Source organism: Henckelia pumila, chromosome 3 (genome assembly GCF_033568475.1).
Source record: "Henckelia pumila isolate YLH828 chromosome 3, ASM3356847v2, whole genome shotgun sequence".
NCBI lineage: Eukaryota > Viridiplantae > Streptophyta > Magnoliopsida > Lamiales > Gesneriaceae > Henckelia > Henckelia pumila.
The window spans coordinates 88,700,067-88,722,762 of record NC_133122.1 but is presented as its reverse complement, the minus strand read 5'-3'; the positions used below and the strand labels follow the sequence as shown (position 1 = coordinate 88,722,762).

General features: G+C 36.8%; 2 protein-coding genes across 4 annotated transcripts; one reads left to right on the top strand and one right to left on the bottom strand.

The window, feature by feature from the left end:
- The first annotated feature begins 9,403 nt into the window (after window positions 1-9,403).
- LOC140889170 (uncharacterized) lies at window positions 9,404-11,719 on the top strand. Its single transcript, XM_073296877.1, has one exon. It carries the CDS (start codon window positions 9,404-9,406, stop codon window positions 11,717-11,719), a length of 2,316 nt encoding a protein of 771 aa, XP_073152978.1.
- An 872-nt stretch (window positions 11,720-12,591) lies between these two features.
- LOC140886836 (uncharacterized) lies at window positions 12,592-19,654 on the bottom strand. 3 transcript variants are annotated; one of them, XM_073293716.1, is made up of 14 exons: window positions 19,470-19,654; window positions 19,311-19,396; window positions 19,088-19,170; window positions 17,997-18,984; window positions 17,543-17,604; window positions 17,291-17,373; window positions 16,350-16,449; window positions 16,075-16,160; window positions 15,694-15,776; window positions 15,003-15,130; window positions 14,815-14,916; window positions 13,901-14,194; window positions 13,695-13,817; window positions 12,592-13,097 (listed from the first exon to the last, which is right to left on the bottom strand). In XM_073293716.1, the coding sequence occupies exons 2-14, from the start codon at window positions 19,312-19,314 to the stop codon at window positions 12,714-12,716; spliced, it is 2,520 nt and encodes an 839-aa protein (XP_073149817.1). In that variant the 5' UTR covers window positions 19,315-19,396; window positions 19,470-19,654; the 3' UTR covers window positions 12,592-12,713. The 3 variants fall into 3 exon arrangements, with proteins under 3 accessions (XP_073149817.1, XP_073149816.1, XP_073149818.1); XM_073293715.1 differs by having other exon boundaries at window positions 19,311-19,384; XM_073293717.1 differs by having other exon boundaries at window positions 19,311-19,350.
- Window positions 19,655-22,696: the final 3,042 nt, after the last annotated feature.

Sequence of the window (22,696 nt, the reverse complement as noted above, 5' to 3'; positions counted from 1 at the left end):
AGCCCGGGAACGTCCCGGGCGGCCCGCGGAAAAATTAATTTTTAATTTTAAAATTAAAATTTTAATATGTTAAAATTCTATTTTTGGTCCGATCGAAAATTGTTTTTGATTGATCCACGAGGCGTCGGATCGAATTGTTTGAGTCCGAAAATTTTAAAATTGATTTTTGGATAAATTTGAATTTTTGGAAAATTTATAAATTTTATCCGTTAAATCAGATTTTATGAAATTAATTATTTTTGGTACAATTGATGATAAGATATGATCTTATGGATATATTGAGTAAAATATGATTTTATATGTAAAATATGATTTTATTTGATAAAAAGATAAAATATGATTTTGTATGTAAAATAAGATTTTATATATGGAATATGATTTTATCCTTTTAATTTAAATTGCCATTGCATGTTATCCAATAAATTAATTTTGAATTAAATATTATTGGATAAGGATGATCGATTGCCATGACCAATTTTGTAGGTGTATGTTAGGAATTTACATTTGTTTTTATTGTTGTTGGATTTATTAATGGGTCTGGTTTATGGCCCTATATGAATTGTCATATGTAATAAAAGTGGGCCTGGTTTATGGCCCGTTCCCACCCCTTGAAATGTATCCCCTACTTGTCATGGTTATTTATTGTAAATACATTAGACTTAGTGGGAGATGAAGATTTGAAGATGGAGGTGGGCCCAGCAGACAATAAAGACAGAAGAAATGTAAATTGGAAGCTCAATGTAATAGGATTGCATTGCATACTGCATATTACCTAGGATTGGACTAAGACTCGTGATTGGCAACCACGGGTCGATTAGAAATGGAATCGATCATCCTATATAATATATGATATTATCGTTGTATGCATGTTTTAGACAAAATTGTATGAATCCCACAAGCATACAAATTTTTAAAATGATGAGACAAATTTTCAAAATTAAAATCCCTCATTTTAAATATGATTTAAAATTGATATCAAGATAAATAAAGGAAATTTAAAATTGTTTAAATGTTCCTACCTTTCATCAACGATCAATGTATGAGATGCTACCCGCGGATATGGTCCGGCTCATATTATTGGGGGGCCCGTTCGTCGAAAAGCTGTACATTGGATCGACACATGTTGTAAGTTGGGTGGAACTCCCATGGGATCGGCTCATATTATTGGGGGATCCACATGGCGACCGTCCATCACAACTTAATATTGATGGGTCATCTTGACATGTCACAATAAACGGCGTCATATTATTGGGCCCTTATTGGACATGAGATAAAAACGTGGAGGTTGCTTTGGAAGCAATTGGGCTCTACCTTTTGAAAATTGTGGTTGGCTGATTTTATTCGGGACCATAGTTTGTCAATTGGACTCCATGTTCTCACTAAGGAAAACAGTTCACCGTTTTCACTAGAGGGTAGTGAAATCGTTAAAATAGTGGGAGTGAGATTCATAAAATAAATTACGCCTATTTTATGTCTTAGTAAATTAATTAAACAATCACTGATATTTGTCTGTTTCTTTTCAGTATTTCATAAAGATGAATTCGCGTAATCCACTTTTCTCTATCCTCGAACAAAATAAGCTGACTGGCGCAAACTATACGGAATGGTTCCGTAAGTTGAAGATTGTCTTGACTTCGGAGAAGATGCTCTACGTGTTAGAAAAATCTCCTCCGAAGGAAGCACCAGCTGACATAAGTCCGGAAGAGTTGGCCAAACTTGATACATGGTGGGACCATGATATCAAGGCCAAATGCTATATGCAAGCCTCGATGTCTGATGAACTCCAGAGGCGATTTGAGGATACCGTGAATGCTGCTGACATTCACGTACAACTCAATGAACTTTTTGGGGCTCAATCGAGAGCTGAAAGGTTCGCTACTATAAAAGAGCTAATGACGTGTCGCATGCGTGAAGGGACTTCGGTCCGTGATCATGGGGTACGAGTGATTTGGCTCATACAGAAGTTGGTAACGCTTGATTTGGTGTTGGAGCATGAACTCAACGTGGACTTATTACTTCTATCTCTTCCTTCTTCGTTTGACGGATTTGTGGTGAATTTCAATATGAACAAGATAGAGGCCTCCCTTGAAGAGATGGTCAATATGCTTGTAAATCCACAATAAAGAAGGATAAACCGGCTTTCTTGGTGGGCTCCTCTTCTTCTGCTAAGAAGGGGCCAAGTACAAAGGGTAAGAAACGTTCTGCCCCACCCAAGAAAATCGAACCCGAGAAGAAGTACAAGACAAAGGCTTCAAACATGGAAAAGTCCAAGGATGTTTGCCATTACTGCAAGAAGCCCGGTCATTGGAAGCGTAACTGCAAGGAATATCTAGAGCAGTTGCGAACTGCGAAGGGTATGTTCTATATTGAAATAAATGTTTCACTTAATATTACTTTTTGGGTATTGGATACCGGATGTGGATCTCACATTTGCAATGATTTGCAGGTGATGACAAGAAGTCGCAAGCTTAGAATGGGTGAGACCCAGCTGAGGCTCGGAAATGGTTCCAGAGTTGAAGCTAAAGCTGTGGGAGATGTTTATTTAATTTTGCAAAAAGATTTTAAGTTACTTTTGAGAGATGTTTTATTTGTTCCAGATTTGATTAAAAACATTATTTCTGTTTCTATGCTTGATAGAATGGTTTTTCTTGCAATTTTGTGAATGGGATTTGCAATATTTACAAGAATGAATGTTTGATTGGAAATGGACAACTTGAAAACGATCTATATAACTTAAAATTGAAAGACGTTCCAATAAATTATGTTGATAAACCGGCAACAACAAACAAAAGGAAAATCGATAGTCAAAACCCGGCAAACCTTTGGCATGCTAGGCTAGGTCATATTTCCTCAAGGAGGATGAACAAGCTAGTGGGAGAGGGCATGTTTGATATGTCTGATATTAACTTTCTACCTACTTGTGAATCCTGCCTGAAAGGAAAAATGACTAAATCTCCTTTTAAGGGGAAACCTGAGCGTAGTCAAAATCTGTTGGATTTGATCCATACAGATGTTTGTGGTCCATTTAGAATTGGTACTCAATTTGACCACACCTACTTCATTACCTTTACTGATGATTATTCAAGGTATGAGTATTTATATTTAATGAAATATAAGTCTGAAGCATTTGAAAAGTTCAAAGAATTCAAGGTTGAAGTAGAAAACAAGCTAGGTAAAAGTATTAAAGCACTTCGATCGGATCGAGGTGGAGAATACTTAAGTACCGAGTTTTTGGACTATCTAAAAGAGAATGGGATTCTCTCTCAGTGGACTCCTCCTATGACACCACAGCTGATTGGTGTATCGGAGCGTCGTAATCGAACTTTGTTGGACATGGTTCGATCCATGATGAGCTTCACTGAGCTTCCACCTTCGTTTTGGGGCTATGCGCTTGAAACGGCGGTGTTGTTGTTGAACAACGTCCACACCAAAGCAGTGGACAAAACACCATACGAGTTATGGAATGGCAAAACTCCTAAGTATTCGTACTTGAGGATTTGGGGATGTCCTGCTTACGTGAAGCAGACAGTGGGAGATAAGGTGGATAGTCGATCCACCTTATGTTATTTTGTAGGGTATCCGAAGAATTCAATCGGATATTATTTCTATCATCCTGCTGAAACAAAGGTGTTTGTTTCAAGGAATGCCACCTTCCTGGAGAAGGAGTTCTTATTGGATAAGAAAGGCGAGATGATGGAACTCGAAGAAATTCGAGAAGAACCCGAAATACAAAATAACGATCCTACACCTCAGGAACCATTGATAGACACGCCTATACCTAGAAGATCCGAGAGGACTTCTAGACCTCCTATTCGATATGGTCTTCTTCTTGAAGGGGATCAAGATGAACCCGATGTTGGATGTGATCCAAGAAACTTCAAAGAAGCAATTTCTGATGCGGATTCAAATTTATGGCTTGAAGCTATGCAGTCGGAAATAGATTCGATGCATACAAACCAAGTTTGGTCTTTAGTAGATCCTCCCGATGGAATTGTTCCAATAGGGTGTAAATGGATCTACAAGAGAAAGCTTGGGCCTGATGGTAAGGTATTGACCTACAAGGCGCGATTGGTGGCGAAAGGTTATACTAAAAGACAAGGAGTTGACTATGATGAAACCTTTTCACCAGTTGCAATGTTCAAGTCCATAAGAATCCTTATTGCCATAGCTGCTTGGTATGACTATGAGATATGGCAAATGGATGTGAAGACTGCATTTTTTAATGGAAACATTAAGGAAGAGATCTATATGACGCAGCCTGAGGGATACACATCCATGGGAAGCGAGCATAAGGTATGCAAGCTTCAGAGATCAATCTATGGTCTAAAACAAGCATCAAGAAGTTGGAACCAGAAATTTGATGAAACAATAAAGGATTTTGGTTTCATCAAGAACCCGGAGTACCATGCGTGTACAAGAAAGTAGTTAAGGATGCTGTGACATTCTTAGTACTTTATGTTGATGACATCCTACTCATTGGGAATGACGTAGGGATGTTGCAGTCAACAAAGATATGGTTATCAGGTAGATTCTCGATGAAGGATTTGGGTGAGGCATCCTATATTCTAGGGATACAGATCTATAGAGATAGATCTAAGAGAATGATAGGACTCACTCAAGCAACCTACATCGACACCATATTGAAACGGTTTTCAATGGATGGGTCCAAGAGAGGACATCTACCTATGTGTCATGGAGTTTCTCTATCCAAGTCTATGTGTCCCAAGACTGATGAAGAGATAGAGAAAATGACACATGTACCATATGCGTCAGCCATAGGTAGTATCATGTATGGGATGATATCTACCAGACCGGATGTAGCATTTGCTCTGAGTGTCACGAGCAGATATCAAGCTAATCCTGGTCAAATGCATTGGAAAGCCGTGAAGGACATTCTTAAGTACTTACGAAGGACTAAGAATATGTTCATGGTATATGGAGGAAGAGAACTGAAATTGGAAGGCTATACCGACTCTAGCTTCCAAAGTGACGTGGATGACTCGAAGTCAACCTCTGGATTTGTGTTCATGCTCAATGGCGGTGCTGTCTCTTGGAAGAGTTCCAAGCAGGACACCACAGCGGATTCCACCACTGAGGCAGAATACATTGCAGCATCAGCTGCTGCTAAAGAGGCCGTTTGGTTGAGGAATTTCGTCCAAGAGTTGGGCGTCATTCCTGAAGTTGTTGGTCCAGTCCCGGTGTACTGTGACAACACGGGTGCCGTTGCTCAGGCAAAGGAACCAAGGTCTCATCAAAGATCCAAACACGTACTGAGGAAATACCACATCATCCGGGAGATCGTGGAAAGAGGAGACATCACTGTCGAAAGAGTGGCCTCTGCAGACAATATTGCTGATCCACTTACTAAGCCCTTGACAGGACCATTATTTGACAAACATCGCGAAGCAATGGGTCTACGTAGTATGACTAGTTGGCTTTAGGGCAAGTGGGAGATTGAAAGAGTGGGTGCCCGGTGAGCCAAATTGTGGCTAAGGGCTTTGATGACTCTTTGTATAAACAATCTTTTGTTTAATATAATTTACACTTTTATTAATGGCAATGACTTTATCTTTCTTTATATTGTTATATTGTGATATACTATTGTTGTTTTGATAAATACCTTGAATATACTATAGTGTATGTAAGATGTGGTAGAACATGGGGATGTCTATCATGAAACACATCTTATAGTCACTGTATATTCTAAACTGTTCCTAGTCGATTGAGCCGTCCGTTAATAAGGATAAGGATCGCTCGAGTTTGAGACTAGCATTTGCGATGCAGAGTACCACGTTTAATTGGTAGGAAACATAGAGATGTTCGAAGCATGCAAATGGATATTCATATGATGAATGATCGAACTACCCTATCCGGACTTTCCAAGTGGTTATCACTTATCGAGTGGATAAAGTCCGCGGTTTTGGTTGTACATCATTAGTCCTTACTACTTGAAACATCATTGAGACTCTATATGCTAGTACTGTACTTTGACTCGTTTACCGACTCTATTGGGGTCATCAGGTGTCGGGATTGGGTACAGTTACGACACATATAGGAGTCGATGCTTTGTTGTCAAGGATTCACCACATACTTGCGAGTGTGGATATCCTATGCGATCTGAGGAGATATTAGTGTGACGAATCTCTGGCCAGAGTACATGATGTGTTTTAAGAAATGGTTTCTTAGTAGCACATGCGATGTCACTATTTGATCTTCAAGATGTATTGCATAGTTATCGAATCTCGAACGACTCTCGATTTACCAATGGTTGTTGATTCGATCGGGATATTTGGATGAAGGGACCGTACTGTACGCTAACCAAAATCTATTGGTCCTTGTAGGCACTATCAGTGATACCTAGGGAATCATGGGGCGATGTTGCTAGGCGTTCTTACCATGATTCGATGGGCAAGTCGGAAATTGTTGTTCCGAGTCACAAGGAGTTGTGAGCCCACGGCTAGCTGTATCCCTGAACCATTGAGGGTCACACAGAGTAATGGATTTTTAATCCCCGTTGAGATAGTTAAATTTAAAGAGTTAAATTTAATGAACAAAGAAGTTGGACTTGTTATTTAAGAGTAGAGGAGTAAGATTTCCTAAAATGACATAGGGATGGGCATTTTTGAAAACCACTGAATTCGGATTCAGAAAATTTATCTTGACTCTAAAAGATGCAGAAATGGTTTCTGTGAACATTGGTAAAATTGGTTTATCAATCTGAGTTACGATGAATTTTATATTAATTTCTGAACATGCGGGCTTTGCTTGTCAAGCTTGAACTTATGACTAATGGGCCCTAAGCTGTTAGCAGCCCACATTATAAATAAGTTATTGCAGTACAGAAATTACACAACAGAGGTCACAAAATATTTTTGAAAACCCTAGCCTTGTTTTCTCTGAAGTGGCCGCCCCCCTCCCCTCTGCTCGGGAAAAATCCAGCCTGTGAATTTTGAATTACAGTCTGGTTTAACGGATCAAATTCGTTAATTCTCTTCGTAGAAACTTCTGATAGATTTTCTAGTGCAATCTATCAGAGGGATTAAATCTCTGTTCGTGGACCTGATTGAAGAACAGTTCGTCCATCAGTTCCTGGGAGATACAACAAGAGCAGAGCAATCTTTTGGTGTCCATAATCTCGATTCGAGATTGGAGGTAAAAATTTATAATTGTTATTTAATTTTTACACACACAATTTAATCGTAAAGTTTTGATACCCATTATGGAATCGTTCCATATAAAATTTTTAAACTTCCGCTGCACCGGGTATCAATTCTGATTGATCTGATCACCGTTCTCCAACACCATCTGACGTCAAATTAGTTGTGTAGCTCACACACTTATCTCGATTCCAGATATCAGTTATCCTAGTCACCGTAGCCTCGGTCTACGCCATCACGGTAGCTCCTCGTGCCCGACCGTATATCGAAAGTGTAGGGTTGAGTGAACCTACTAGAATGGTTATCTCGAAGGAGATACAAATTCAAAATGATATTTGCACATGCAATTATGAATAAAGCAATAAACATATGGATAAAACATAAAATGTAACGTATAAGCATGCATACGTAGCTAGATATCTCAGTTAGTACTTACGTACCTCTATTAAACAAGTCGAGTAACAGAGTCTATAGTCCAAGCTTACATGTCAAGCTAATATCGTATCACTATAATTTGTCTTAAAAGCTTACCTAAGCTAATCGCTACTCCCAATAGCTACTAAGAGCTTAAGACTATATGTGCATCTGTCGTTAGTCCTTTGATGTTGCGAGACCCAAAACTCGAGCACAGATCCACTACGACCTTGGAAGAACTTTGCTATTGTCCAACCCTTGATTAAATGGCTAAAAACATTCAAAATATAAATTGAATTTCTATAAAATTTACTCAAATTCTACCTTGAGAGTGAGCCTCGCTTGACCTATTTATAGGCGAAATTCGGATGGTCTCGTCGACAGTTTGGACGCTCTTCTGAACTGCGCATGCATGGACGTGTCATCAGTGTCTTGACACCTCGGTGAACAATACGTTCGGAAGGTCCGATCTCCAAATTGTATCGTCTGAACTGTTACGTGTCACTCCACTGGCCAGGTACACTTCGGAAGATCCGATCTCAATTTCGGATCGTCCAATCTAGTCCAGTGCTTTTGAACTCACTTTGTTGGTTCTGATCACTTCGGATGGTCCAAACTACAATTCCGTGGTTCCGAACTTTGTATCAACTTAACTAACCTAATTTGCTTATTAAACCGGAATATATTCATTATTTTGTACGACAAAATGTAGCATTTGTTATGTATGAAAGTAATAAACAATTTTACTTATTCTCTGTTATATCGGGGGCCAATTTGAGAAATAACCTTCTTAGAAACATTTGTTAGATTTTTGACCTTCTTAAATTTTTCTTTGTAAACTAACCTTCTTTAATAAATATAATTTTATTTTTGTCAAAAATGTCCTTTGGCTCCTAAAACTCAATTACATTCAATAATTCCCTCCGTCGTCTCGTCGGCCTACCCATCATTTTGGCGCCTTCTCCATTCTTCCAAATCCCTTCTCTTGTAAAGATTTTTCATCAAAATTAGATACCGCCCATAAGAATTGGCAGTGATCGAGCTCTCAATATCATTTTATTCTTCACATTTGACAAGCTTTGTCTCATCGTTTTGACTCTACTGTAGGTGGGTTTTTGTAATTTTTTTTCTACTCAATAATTTATTCTTTTTTGTGGGGTTTTTTTGGTTTATTAATCGTGTGACAAAGAACACAATTTTTTATTTAATTGAATTAACTGCAAGCATGAATGATTGAGATGAAATATTTCACTGTTAATCAACTTGACTCCATAATTGATAGTTGTTATTCGATGCTTGGGCTATGAGATTAATGCAAGCACAAGAAGTAACTATTAATTTGTTATCGAATTCGATGAAGGTTAATCAATTTGATATTGGATGTTTATTACTGCGAATTAACTACGGTTATTTGAATTTTGGATTGTGATATATCGGAATGATGAGAAAGTCTAATTGATGGAATCACTCCTGAATTAGAGGAAATGAGAAATGTGCATTAAAAAAAATTTTGTGTACAAACGTGCTTTTGGTTTTTAATTGTTTTATATTCCGAATTGGTTGAATATCAGTGTTGTAATTGTAAAATCGATTCTGATTTACTGGATTAGCCTTTATCACATTTATTTCATTTATCTATGAGCTTAGTTTATTGTAATCATTATGGCATATTATATGGGGTTGTATATTCTAACTTTACATATGAGTAAAGTTTTTATTATTTTGTTAATCTCATATGTATTGTTGTTTCCTTGTAACAGGAAAATGACACATATTATTGTTTTATTCCGATATGATGGAAAATGGGAAAATAACGAGCAAGGAAAACTTGAATGGTGCTCGGGGTTAAATGGTGGCTATGCAGCAGTAATTTTTATGCCTCTGAAGAGACTATATCACGATTGAAAGATGAAGTATACGAAAAGTGTGCCTGGAACAAAAGTGAGATTGAATTAAAATTCAGTTACTTCACATATATTTGTGATCATCCTATTGGCCCAATATATTTAAAGGATGAAAAGTGTCTGCAGACATATTTGTTACTTGGTGATGCAAATAACAGGCCTTTGCTTCATGTGGAAATAAAGGAGAAAGTTAGGATCATTTTTTATAATAATGTTGATTCAGAAATTATTTTAAATGGTCATGATGATTCTGGTGGTTCTCAACTTGGATTATTTGTTGATAATGTTTGTAATGATGATTGTGAGTTCGGTTTTCGTCAAGATAATGTTTGTGGTTGTAATGTTTCTGATGATTGCGATGATTATGTTGATACTGAGCTTTACCCAGATGAACATTTTGATGGTGCATTTATAGTAAAAGGGATTAAAGAAACTGATGTTGAGGAAAATCTAAATGATTATATCCATTGTAGAGAAACGCAAGGTGGTCAATCGGAGTTTCAGCATTGTGAATCAATAGACAATGATGACCAGAATTTTGCGTTGCTTAGCTCTAGTTGTGAGCAGATATACAATTTTACTGATGAGTCTAATTTGTCAGTTGGAAAGGAATTCGACGACAAAAAAGACGTTCAAAGAGAATTGTATGATATTGCAATTAAAGCTTCGTTTGAGATGCGAGTTATAAAATCCACCAAAACTCTTTATGAAGTAAGATGCGTAGATGAGACTTGTAGTTGGAAAGTGCGTGTAGCACGAAAAGAAGATTCATCCCGGTTTTCAGTCCGAACTTATTGCAATAAGCACACGTGTGACTTGACTAATAGAAAGAGGAGGCATCGACAAGCAAGTGCAGTCGTAGTAGCAGATATGTTGGTAGAAAATTTTAGAGGGCAACAAAAACTGCCTGCCTTGAAAGCTATACAAACAATGATGCAGAATAAGGGTGTCGAGATAAGCTACTTCAAAGCATGGAAGGGAAAGCAGCTTGCTATAAACCAGTTGAGGGGAGATCCGGTGGAAAGTTTCAAATTACTTCCAGCTTACTTGTATATGCTTGAGCAAGTAAATGCAGGGTCAACAACATATTTGAAACTCAACCCAGATAATAGCTTCAAATATATGTTCTTGGCATACAAAGCATGTATTGCAGGATTCAAATACATGAGGAAGGTAATATCGGTTGATGGTACACATCTGACATGTAAGTACAAAGGTGTTTTGCTTATAGCCACAGCACAAGATGGAAACCATCACCAATATCCCATTGCTTGGGCAGTTGTTGACGTAGAAAGTGAAGAATCATGGACTTGGTTTTTTGAGAGGTTGCATGACTTGATACTGGATGATAATGAATTAGTTTTTATTTCTGACAGGCACAGAGGAATCATCAATGGTCTTGCTTCTGTATACAAACAAGCAAAACATGGACATTGTATATGGCACCTTGGACAAAACATCAAGACAAGGTTAAAATCCAAAGCAGGTGGAGTTGCATTGTTTATGTGTACTGCTAAGGCTTATAGGCAGACTGAGTTTAATGAATTGTACGATGAGATGAGGAAAGGTTATCCAAGTATTACAGGATATCTCGAGGGAAACATTGATCAACAGAAATGGGCTAGAGCACACTTTCATGGTTCACGGTATAATATCATGACAACCAATGGATCTGAGTCAATCAATTCAAAGTTGGTATTTGCACGTGAGCTTCCAGTTGTTGCTTTGTTAGATGCAATTCAAAACCTTATTATGTCGTGGTTCAACAGCCACCGCAAAGCTGCTGCTGCTTCAACACGACATCTCACTCCATGGGCTGAGAAGATAGTGAGGACAAGATTTATTGAGTCACAAAAAATGAAAGTTGTTCAAATGAATACTTCTGAATATCACGTCACTGAAGTTGGTCACGATGTTGTTGTGGATTTAAATAAAAGAATATGTCGTTGTCGAGTATTCGACATTGATAGACTTCCATGTGCACATGCTATTGCGGCTGCTAGTCATCAAAATATGGATATTTATGAATTATGTTCGCATTACTACAGCACAAATGTATGGAACTTGGCGTATGTGGAAACAATTTATCCAATGCCTCCTTCAAAGGAATGGAACGTACCTGCTGACATTGATTCTTTGATAGTGCTACCTCCTAAAGTTAAAGTTCGGAAAGGGAGAGTGAAGAAAAAAAGAATTCCTTCTATTGGAGAATTTGGAAGTAGAAAAAAGAAATCAATTGTTTAAGATAAAGATTTAATATTTATTTTTCTGTGTAATTAGACAATATCATTCCACTGAATTTTTACCTTTGGATTATGCTAGTTGTTTTTTGTTTTGATTTTTTTCCGTTTTTTTGGATGTTGATGATTACTTACTAATTTTTGTAATCCTTGTGAAAAGGGAAACATGTAATTTTATTGAATCTGGAACAGATTACTTGTTTCAAATGCAAAACTTCCTTTCGACTTGTGTTGACTCGGTTTCTGTCATGGTTTCAGAACAGCCCATTTTGGTTCAGAAATTTGTATTCAATTTCCTTCTATATTTTCACCGTTCCAATAGACATCACCTGATTACATACAATGTCTCGTCTCTATTATGTTAAGCTACAGAAGTTCGGCATTTAACTTTGTCTCATTTTTTTTTAACTTAAGCAGAAAAGTGTGCTATTCTACTTTGTTAGGTAGTGAATGAAAAATTCAGGTTTTGCCATCTGTTTCCACGCACCATTGTTCTAAAAATCTACCTCATCGATTTTACAAAGGAATTCTAAATATCTTGGTGCAGTAAACATAAATCTTAGACTTTTTGTATAAACTTTTGGCTTGTTTGAATTCAAAATATAATGTCTCGAATAATAAATCTATATTTTCAAGACAAGATTAATTATAATATTTTATAACATAAAATAATATTTAATTGTCACTAAAAAAAAATTTCCTTGGCTACAGTAGTGTCGTAATAGGAGTTAAAAAGCATTCATTTATCTTTTTTTTGTTTTAAATGTTTGTTTATGGGAGATATTATTTAAAAGGGTAAATGAGTAAAATTAAATTAATTAAAAGGAGGAGGTTATATTTCTAAGTGAGAGTGAAATGAAGGTTATTTTTCTAAATCTTTCGTTATATCGGCCATTGTGACTAACACATGATTTAAGGAAATAGCTCTCTAAATATTTGGACTAACATAATATTATCAAAATTGATTTTCTGGCTACAAAATTGGGCCGGGCCAAATGTCACATTACAGCACCCTCAATGTTGTTGAGAGCTTTTTTCGCAATCTTGAACTTTCTTGTCAAAGAATTTTGGCTACTCAGAACGTACTTGGTGATGAAGAACTCGATCCCGTTCCTCAGAGATTCATACTCAGGAATGGTAGCAATGCGTGTAAAAACATTCCAGACGAGTTTATCTGGAAACTCGAGTATGGCCTCAAATAAAACCCGGAAATGCATAATCCTTTTGGGAGACCGATGGATGGCGTCGTTTAACTCAACTGCCTTCAAAACTGCTAACGAAAGACTAAAACATGCAACCATTTCTCCAACAAATTTAGCTAGGTTCATGGATCTGATCAATGGCATTGAATCCAGTTCCTTGAAGTGATCCCACAAACAGTACTGTGAAGTTTAAACAAAGGGCTCAGATAAGTTTAAGAAATGCTAAAAAAAAAAGAAGTGGAATGACCAGTTATCCTGTGATCCCACAGAAAAAAGAAAAGCCACAGCAAGACGCACATGGCAAATTTGTATCCATTAAAAAATTTTCAACGGCAAATGCCATGAATGGAAATCAATGCCGAGTAAAGATAAATAAAGAGATCGGAGTAGCTTATATCAACATAGATGCTCAGCTAGTTCAGCATTCACAATTCCAGAAATTATCCTTCAATCATTCACAGCTAGCCACGTGCAAACTACCAAAGTTGAAAACAATATTGCGGAGGCATAGATCTTAAATGCAAACTACTTGACAGCGGACCAATAAAAAGCAGGTATTACCAACCCCAATCTCATAAAAATTTAAAGCAGCCTTTATTTTTTAAAAAAATCTACATTACTGTACTGCTAAACTATCAGTTCATTTCAATTCCAGATTCCAAATAACTACAGCAGAGCTCTGAAACGATTGGTACTTCAATCTCTCAATTATTGAATAAACGTTTAAACTAGAATACTTGATAAAGACATTCTGATCCAAAAATCAAGAATTCCTACCTGCAAAGTGAACTTGTGGTTTTTGTCGAAGCTGCACAATTTAGATGCAAGAAGACAGTAGTACTTGTTAAATAATTTCTCCTGCAGACAACACTCCACCAGTACCCGCATGATCTCTCGATCCTAAACATAAATGTATAAAAGATGAAACAGATTGTGAAATATCCAATAAACAATTAAGAAAACAGAATACATATATGGAAAACCTGCTTCCCCAGTAACTCTAGTCTCGTAAGTTTCTCAAATGCATCAATGTAATCCTCGGCACTCATAATTATGCAAAAAATTGCCCTTCTTGCATCTGTATTCATCTTTTGTGCTGCAGCGAGCTGTAGCATCTTTTTGGTCTCAGGAATCTCCTTATCGATTGTTCCGGCAACGTCTTCGAGGTTATCTGTATCTGAAGCAATAACCCCCGACAACCACCATTGGCCTTTCTTCTCGGGGTCAAGAAGCTGACTCCATTTTAACCCTCGAATTAATATATTATCTACTTTTAACTGCAAAAACAATATAACATTACCAAAAGACCATTGACATTCACATCACAAAACAATGGCAACTCAACTTTTTCATTATCTATATCTATTTAATATGGAAGAAATAAATAGAAAAAACAGACTATTTAAACTATTTTTCAGGCCATTATTATCATGTTACAGCTTGTGTGTTTCGCTAAGTAATCAAGCTAATGCTTCTTTCACAAATTTCAACATTTTAGTTAACTTTGTTCCGCAGACTGCATAATTTAGTCTTGCAGCTTTTTCCAACAAAGTGGTTTATCATTGTTCCAGGCCATCTTAGATAAAAAAAAAACAAAAAATAGAAAAAAGTTACTAGCCTTCAACATATTGCCTGAGACAAATAACTGAACAAATATGGGGAAAATTGGAAAGATACTAATATACTGGAAAGCAGACAAAAAGGGGAGTAGCTTGCAACTGGGTCCTAACAACAGACACAAGACAAAAGAATTACTATTTGATTCAATTAAATATATGAAATTAATAAGAAACATGAATCAAAATAGGAACGGCAGGGTCTTCTAATGCACTTGGGAAGAAATTCATGACGTAACAGATAGTATTAAACAGGAAGGAAAACATAAGCCAATAGACACCTTTTGTAGCCACTTCTTTACTTGGGTATACTTTGGAGTATTTTCCTCGGATCTTTTTCTATTGTTCTTGATATCGTAAATAGTTTCAAGCATAAACCTCATCTGCAGAATATAATGATCATCACTTGATGTTTGAAGCATATATGTAATATGATTCAGAAATCAGAAAATACTGAAAAATTATGTACTCTGTTATTGATCAAATTTGATTGCCCCTCTTCAGAAGACGCCTTCAAATAATTTGCCCTACTCTGAACACTTGAGATTAAGTTTTTCATCTCACTAGGATCATCTCCTCGTAATTTCATGCCACAACCTATCAAAAGCAAGACGATTTTATGAGAAGCTTGCCTAATAAACCAGAACCGAGTTCATTTAAATAAAGAACAAAGAATACAACTGGCTGTCAAAAGATATAACTATAATTTATTTACAAGCGTGTTGGTAAAAACATTCTGCATATATGAAAAGAAAGAAAGACCAAGAATATTTCTAACAAAAAAGCTCCAAGATGATGTGTATCTCGTACATTTTGGAAATATTAAGCTATTATAGAAAGAATTTATGAAATTTTGAGGCAAAAATCTTGAGCATCAGTGTTCCCTGTACATGAAGTTTCCTTGATAACTGTAAATAACTGACCACCAGAACTACTTGAATAGTTGAAGCAACGCAAAGTTTACAGTTTCTAGCATAAACCAATATAAACATCTCATTTCTGAAACTGCTCTTTTGTATCTAACACTGAAAAAAGAGCTCTTGTTTAAGATGAGGTGACAATGGTAAACAACAGGCACAAAAACAAAGGTTATTTAACATCCAAAGCCATAAAAGGTTTGATCAGTCAAAAAGATAGGGGAGAAAAGATTATGAACTTACATTGTAAAACTGTTTTGATTGTAGAAACATCAAGCTCTGTTAACCGCTTGCTTAGGATGATCAAGAAATCATACATCAAATCACTGGAAATTGTAAAATTGAGAGCTTATCAACGGGTAAAAATATGCACATACAAAAACAATTATTGTTTAGACAAGAATAATGTTCACGTGTCAAAGATTTAAGTCACTGATGGAGGGATTATTCATTTTAAAAAAAGTACAGAGGCAGTATTCAATAGCAAACAGATAACACTTCTGGTAAAGTCAATATCAATACTGCAAATAAGAGTACGACAAGAATTACAAATTTCTAATGGTCAGATGCTCAAGAAAATATTTTCAAGAGACGCAGCATAACTTCTCCGACATAGTAAATTACCTCGAGCAGACTCCAAACACATACAAGTTTGATAGTAAAAGAGCCAGATTCTGTATGGAGATTTTTTCCTCCTTCAAATACACTTCCTGGAAATAGAACACAAAATAGCCTTACTTGAATGAACATGGGAACTAGCACATTCCACAATTAATTACACATACAATTTTGAGCTACATAACCAATGCCTTTTCATTAATTAATTGCAGCACTGATGACTTACATAGAATATAATGACATAAATAAAATTATGTATAACATGCTCTAAAAATAAGCACCTCAAAGCATTTTGCTAGGCATGATAGCAGCTTGGCCCCAAAGTCAATCCCAACCAAACAAGCCATGCCAGCGACAGAAGCAGCAAAAACAGCTGCATGACTTCAAAGAAAACATAGAGCGAGGTTCCGTGTCAGAAAAATGATAAAATAGAAGCTAACTGATAGGAATCATCGATCACAAAATAACTAAATAATCTTTGACTTTAAATATCATTCAACAGCAACTAAAAGACAAAACAGATTACAAAAGTAAATAAATCAACGAACTTAGGTAAAAACTCAGATGGTGGTAGTGGGGTGTAGCAGAAACAGTAAAGAAAAAAATGAGTTAAAGCAAATAACAGCCGAATAAATGGCATAAACTTCCAAAAATGCAATTAATTTCTTATTCTTGCATGGCTTATCACCTGCATGTTAAAAAATTTGCTCACTTTATACTTGATGTGCAATTGATTCCTGCAAGCCTTTATACAGGAATAATTAAACCATATATTCAGGAACTGAAGACGAGAAAGAAATAAATAGGGGAGGGGAGTGTGTAGAGAGTATGTCAAATATTTCTATATGAATGCCAGATAAGCTAGGGCAAGAGGGAGTATTCCTTCCTTCAGAGTAGGAAGAGGCCAAGAGGAGGTACAATGAGAATCCTCTTGCTGTAATTCTTCTTATTATATGAGCAATATAATTCAATACATTTCACATTATAACATAGTTGTTCCATTCATCAATTTCTTCTATTCAATTATCATATTTGTGTTAACTATTGAAGACTTCATCAGAACCATATACAGAAATTCTCAAATAATGTGTCAACCAAAAGATGCATCTGACTGGTGCCAAAAATTGTAAACTTTTAATTTATTGACTGGTTCCACTGGCGGCAAAAGTGGGGAAAAAAAAGAGAAAACAATAAGAAACTTAAAGGAGCCATCAGACTCAACTGTTCGAAGCCGTGGTACCCCCTAGAACATGATCTGACAATCTCTTCACACGCAATTTGAGAGCAAACACCGTGGCCAGCTGACTGTGTATAGATGACAAGAAGTTATCAGAAAACGGAATACCAACAAATTTGCTCTGCTATTCCATAATGATGTGGGCATTCATAAGAAACAATGATAGAAAAAGTGAAAGCACTCCAAATATCATATAAAATAGATGATATAAAATGAATATAGTAATGTGCAGCTTACTTCAATACATCTAAAAACTTCACCCGTTATTGATTCAGCCTCGGAATGCTTATTTAATATCCCTGAAGATAGACAAGTAAATCAGGAGATATAACATCATGGTGAAGAGATCATACACTTCACTTATTGTCAATTGCACTGCACTTTCACTTATTTATTTATTTATTATTTGTATATAAATTGACCATGCGCTTTATAGATAAATTTTCGATCCAAAACAAAGCCATCTCAAACTTTAGTTGCCAAAAATTATATTTATTAGCATTTTGTGTATACTTACATAAAATGAATAGAATTCAAAATAATTTCTTGACTTCAAAATTTATGAAAAATTAATAGAGGGTATACCAGGCATTTTGCAGGAGAGAATGTGGAATGCACTCGACAAAGAAAATGGAGCATCTTCCATCAGTACAAAATCAAAAGGAATCAACATGCTGAGGTAAATTCATACCTCGTACTAGGAGCCGTAGTTGAGCATATTCTTCTGATTCATCCCCACCATGAGATCTAAGATGAGGAGGCAAATATTTTGCTGGTGCCTCATTTTCTATTAAGGTTTTTTGTTCTTTTTTGAGCCGCTTACAAGTTTTACGTTTTTCAACCGAAAATTGGTCGAGGTCTTTGCTTGGAAGAATTTGCAGCTGCTCATCCTTACACGAATCAATTACTGAAGGAATACCATCAAACAACATATTGATTTCATCATCTCCCCGTAAGTTCCCTTCCTTTACCTTGAGTTTCTTTGCGAGTTTCCTTTCCAATGTCAAATCAACTTCAGCTAAATTTCTGCCATCCAGTATGTCTGCCTCAAGATATTCTTCAAACTTTGTTTTCCTTCTTTTCACCTTATTGGTATGATTTGTTGAGATCATTTCCGCCACCACGTTGTTATGCTCCTCAAAACTACCAACCCTTGAGTTAAAATCTTCGCTCCATTCATCATCTGAATTTTCATCTTGTACTCTTCCACTCTCAGTACTTTCAGGAATTCCTTCACTTGCCGCAGTAGGATCAAGAACAGAAGGTATTCCCTCGATTAATGCATCAATCTCATCATTCGCGGCACTCAACCTCCCACTTTTCACCTTGAGTCTCTTTGCAAGTTTCCTCTCAAATCTCAAATCTTCCTCTGCAGATAAAGACCTTCCTCCCATCTCCATTTCAAGATACTGACTGAAACCGCTTTTCAAACACCCTACTAAACCTTTCATTCTCTTCGATTCCTTCGACTTAATTTTGGAGTCTGCTATCATAGAAAGCTGTTCACTGCAATCCTCGCTACTTACACCCTTTCCAGTTATCAGACTAATTGATTTTCTTTTGAATTTCTTCACCTTCTGGGGCTGATCGGTGTAATCTTTTACTTTATTATCCAAGGGAGGTGATTTTTGGACAGGCTTCAGATTCAACTCTGCCAAGGATTTCTTTGATTCCCGAGACTGCTAACACAATTTGCAAATAAATAAACAATCCATTGACGCTAATCATTAGAAGCAAACAAAAACAGGGCATATAAACGAAATGAATCCATCAATACTATACATGATGTTCGACCCAAGAATCGAATTTCTTCTTGTTCTTAGCTGATCGAGCTTCTTTTCTGCGCTCTCTGCGTGATATATCACCTGATTTTTCATTTGCAACCAAATTACCAGAAAAATTCCAGAAGGAAAGATATATAAAAAAATAAAATAAAATAAAAACCAGCAGTCTCTTCCATTTTCTCCTAATACTGAAATACACGTGAAAGTTGAGAAAATCTCACCCATTATTCTTCAGCAACAGCACTTAATAGATATTGAAACCTGAGATTTACTCGTCAGTACAGTATATACGTACCTAATAACAATTCTATTTCAATAAATTATTCCGAGCAAATCGATATCAACATTCATTAACTCTACACAATAACATAAAATCATACTTAAACGCTTCAACGGCAACTCAGAATCGACTCAAGGAGGGTCGCGGCGGCGTGCGTCGGCCGGTTACCGGCGAGCGGCTAACTTCAAGGAGTGGTGTTGTGCTGATCGATGATTAGAGAAGCAGAGAAGAAAAGGGAGGAAAGGGGAACGAGAAAGACAACTCATTTAGGGCTTTTTTTTAGGCCAATTGATTTTAAATTATTTATTTGTCAGTGCTCAGCAATTTCATGCTTTTCAATTTAACCCTCAAAAACTTTTATTTATTGGAAATTGAGTTCAAACGTACTCAAACTTTTAAAAGACATGGGTTTGTCGTATCCAGCATGCGTGTTTCACCAGTATCCGACGCTTCCAAAAGAAAGAATGGAGTACTGTGGGATAATGCCTTCAAATGCCCTTATTGTTTCCGTTTTTTCCTATTTATGTCCCTCAAAATATTTTGATTCTATTTATATCCCTAATTCGAACTTTAATTACCAATAAATATCCCTACCGTCAACTACTCTGTGAACATGTAACGGAACTCTCATGTGCAAGGCACGAGAGTAGGGAAACGCCCAAATTAAAGCTCAACACTCCATTCTTTCAAAGTGACGAACCCTAATCCCCAAAATCCACCTTCCAATTTGCTCCAAATTCCATCCCCATATAGCCCAGCGTGGAGGATAGGGGTAAATTTTACTCGTCGGGTCGATACCCTTTGTTTTACTGCCACCATGGGAATGTGGATCGAATGTGGACTCTATGGCGGTTCTTTTTGCCAAGTAGCAAGGTTCCAGACAATAAAATCACGGACCCTGATTTTCTCAATGCCTTGTTCGTATTCTACGACGAAAACTCTAATCTCGTGCGTGTGTATGTGAAGGATACGACTACGAAACAATCGACCTTCCCTGGCTCGACTACAAGCCTCTGAATCAAACTGCCAAGGTCAATAGAGCTGGCACAACAACACAAAAAGTAGACAAAGTCTTCCCTCTCAACCTTAACAAAATTGTGCAAGTCCTGGTCCCCAAAACCAAGAAAGGGAAGGTTGATGAGCTTCTGGTGCTAGAAAACATAACTGTGGACACTGCCATGTTCTTGAAATTTTACGTCTTCATCAAAGACGAGGACGAAAATGTCGGGGAGCTATACAAGGTCGCGTACATTGGTACCTATGCTCAGGTTCCACACAAGACACCGAACAAAATGGCAACGACTTCGATCTGGTTGAAGCTGACCGATGTGAACGATGATATGGATGTGGCGGATGATGAAGACGTGTTAGTCACATTGGTGCCGAGACACAAGGGACCAGGCGTGACCATTGATGGTATCAAGTTCATCCAGAATCCGTTAACTGCGTCTTCAAGATAAATTGTCCGTCGATTTTTCACAAACTATGGATGATGATTTGATGTTACGTTCATTGTAATAAATATTTCTCCTTTTTTGGGAAGGAGCCATAATCTGTGTCGTAATAAAGATTTTTTCCTTATCGACCCAAAGGGGGTGCATGCCACAATGTGTAATTGTTTTTAGGTTTGGTTCTTTTGATGATTTGCATGGTTTTCCACTGGTTTGGTTGTATGCATTATGTTCTTGGTTTGAAATAATTTTTCTTATTTAATTTTCTTCAAATTATCTTATTAATTGGAGAAGCCAAAATTGTTTTTGATACCGCATGAAATCATTGCTATTAACCATTTTAAACTTCTAATTAGTAATAACTTATAATTCATAATAAATGTATTTCTAACACCTTCCATCGCAAAGGGGAAGGAGGATTTTGGGGATTAGGGTTCGTCACTTTGAAAGAATGGATTGTTGAGCTTTAATTTGGGCCTTTCCCGACTCACATGCCTTGCAGATGAGAGTTCCGTTACATGTTCACGGAGTAGTTGACGACAAGGATATTTATTGGTAATTAAAGTTCGAATTAGGAATATAACACCGAAATGTTTTGAGGGACATAAATGGGAAAAGGCGGAAACAATAGGGACATTTGAAGGTATTATCCCGAGTACTGTGCTACATAGTTTGATAGCAATGTGAAATTTTGTGGAAAAAAGCTTAGAAGTGTTTCTTAAAAGTTTTCAAACACTACCTTAACTAGGAATAGAAGGAATTTATGACGATGTTGATGCTGCAGCGAAGGCAATCCTCGACCTTGAGTTTCTTGGTCGTTGCAAGATTCAAATGCCGGGGTGCGTTGATACAAGAGAAAAGGTTGCCACCTTACGAACTAATAAAAAAATTGGTTGGTTTGCTTTTTTCATTTTTTATATACAAAAAACGTCTTTCAAAATAATGTCAACCATTTGAAACCACATAACAACGAAGAGGCAGCCTAAATTGATCAATTCCCACTCACAGAATTTTCAGAAGCATGTAGAATACATAAAGCAATGAAAATTTTCAAATTTTTAGCTTGAGACTTGTTTTCTCTTCCACTCTTACTATCTGTCCTCCACAAATTTTGGCCAAAGATTTACAAAACGCTGCTCGGCATGAACGTAAATAGAGAAGAAACTCGTGTGTGGGGATCTCGGGTTTCTAATCTCATCTTAAGATAATTAATGATTAATAACACAATTAATCAAGTCTTTAAAAAATACTCAAACCAAATAAAAAATATTTTTTTTTAAACTTGCACCTCGCTAGATCGGACGAACTCGCCCGATCGAGCGAGCCCCAAAAGCTCAAATCTTGGGTTTGAAAATTCTCAGGCTGCGCTCGAGCGGACGTACTCACGCGATCGAGTGCGCCCAAAAATAAAATTCTCTGTTTTGGAAAATCACATGCCGCGCTCGATCCGACGAGTTCGTGCGCTCGAGCGCGCAAGGCCTATTCGAAAAACTGTAGGATTTGGTTTTCTGTCAAGTTCCAAAATTCAATCAAAATCAATACAAAACCAACTCAAGTCATGGTTTAATAAATCTCAAACATGCATATATCCATGTAGTAAGTTTCAAGCATCAATCTATGCGATTATTACATCAAACTAGTCATTTAAAACATGATAAACAACACAACTATAGCAATACTCAAAAGTGTTCTTCAAACTACACTATGCTATCATGTTTGATGTTTCTAGTCAATACAACTTCAACTAAAACCCAAGTCCTCACGTGCTAAACTCACTCCTGAGCTGTCAATGTCGTTGCTGACCAGCTCCTGCCCCCTCTGTTGCCATACACACATACAAAACAAAGCAACAGCCGGATAACTCCGGTGAGAAATC

Bases quoted from the DNA above. Each gene is read 5' to 3' on its own strand.
- LOC140886836 (XM_073293716.1), bottom strand. The intron at 18,985-19,087 runs GTATAGTATTGA...TTGTGTTAGCAG, and splicing joins ATTCTTGGGTCGAACATCAT to TCTCGGGAATCAAAGAAATC. The intron at 13,818-13,900 runs GTTTTCCATATA...ATTTATGTTTAG, and splicing joins TAGAGTTACTGGGGAAGCAG to GATCGAGAGATCATGCGGGT.
- LOC140889170 (XM_073296877.1), top strand. From the start codon at position 9,404: ATGGTGCTCGGGGTTAAATGGTGGCTATGCAGCAGTAATTTTTATGCC.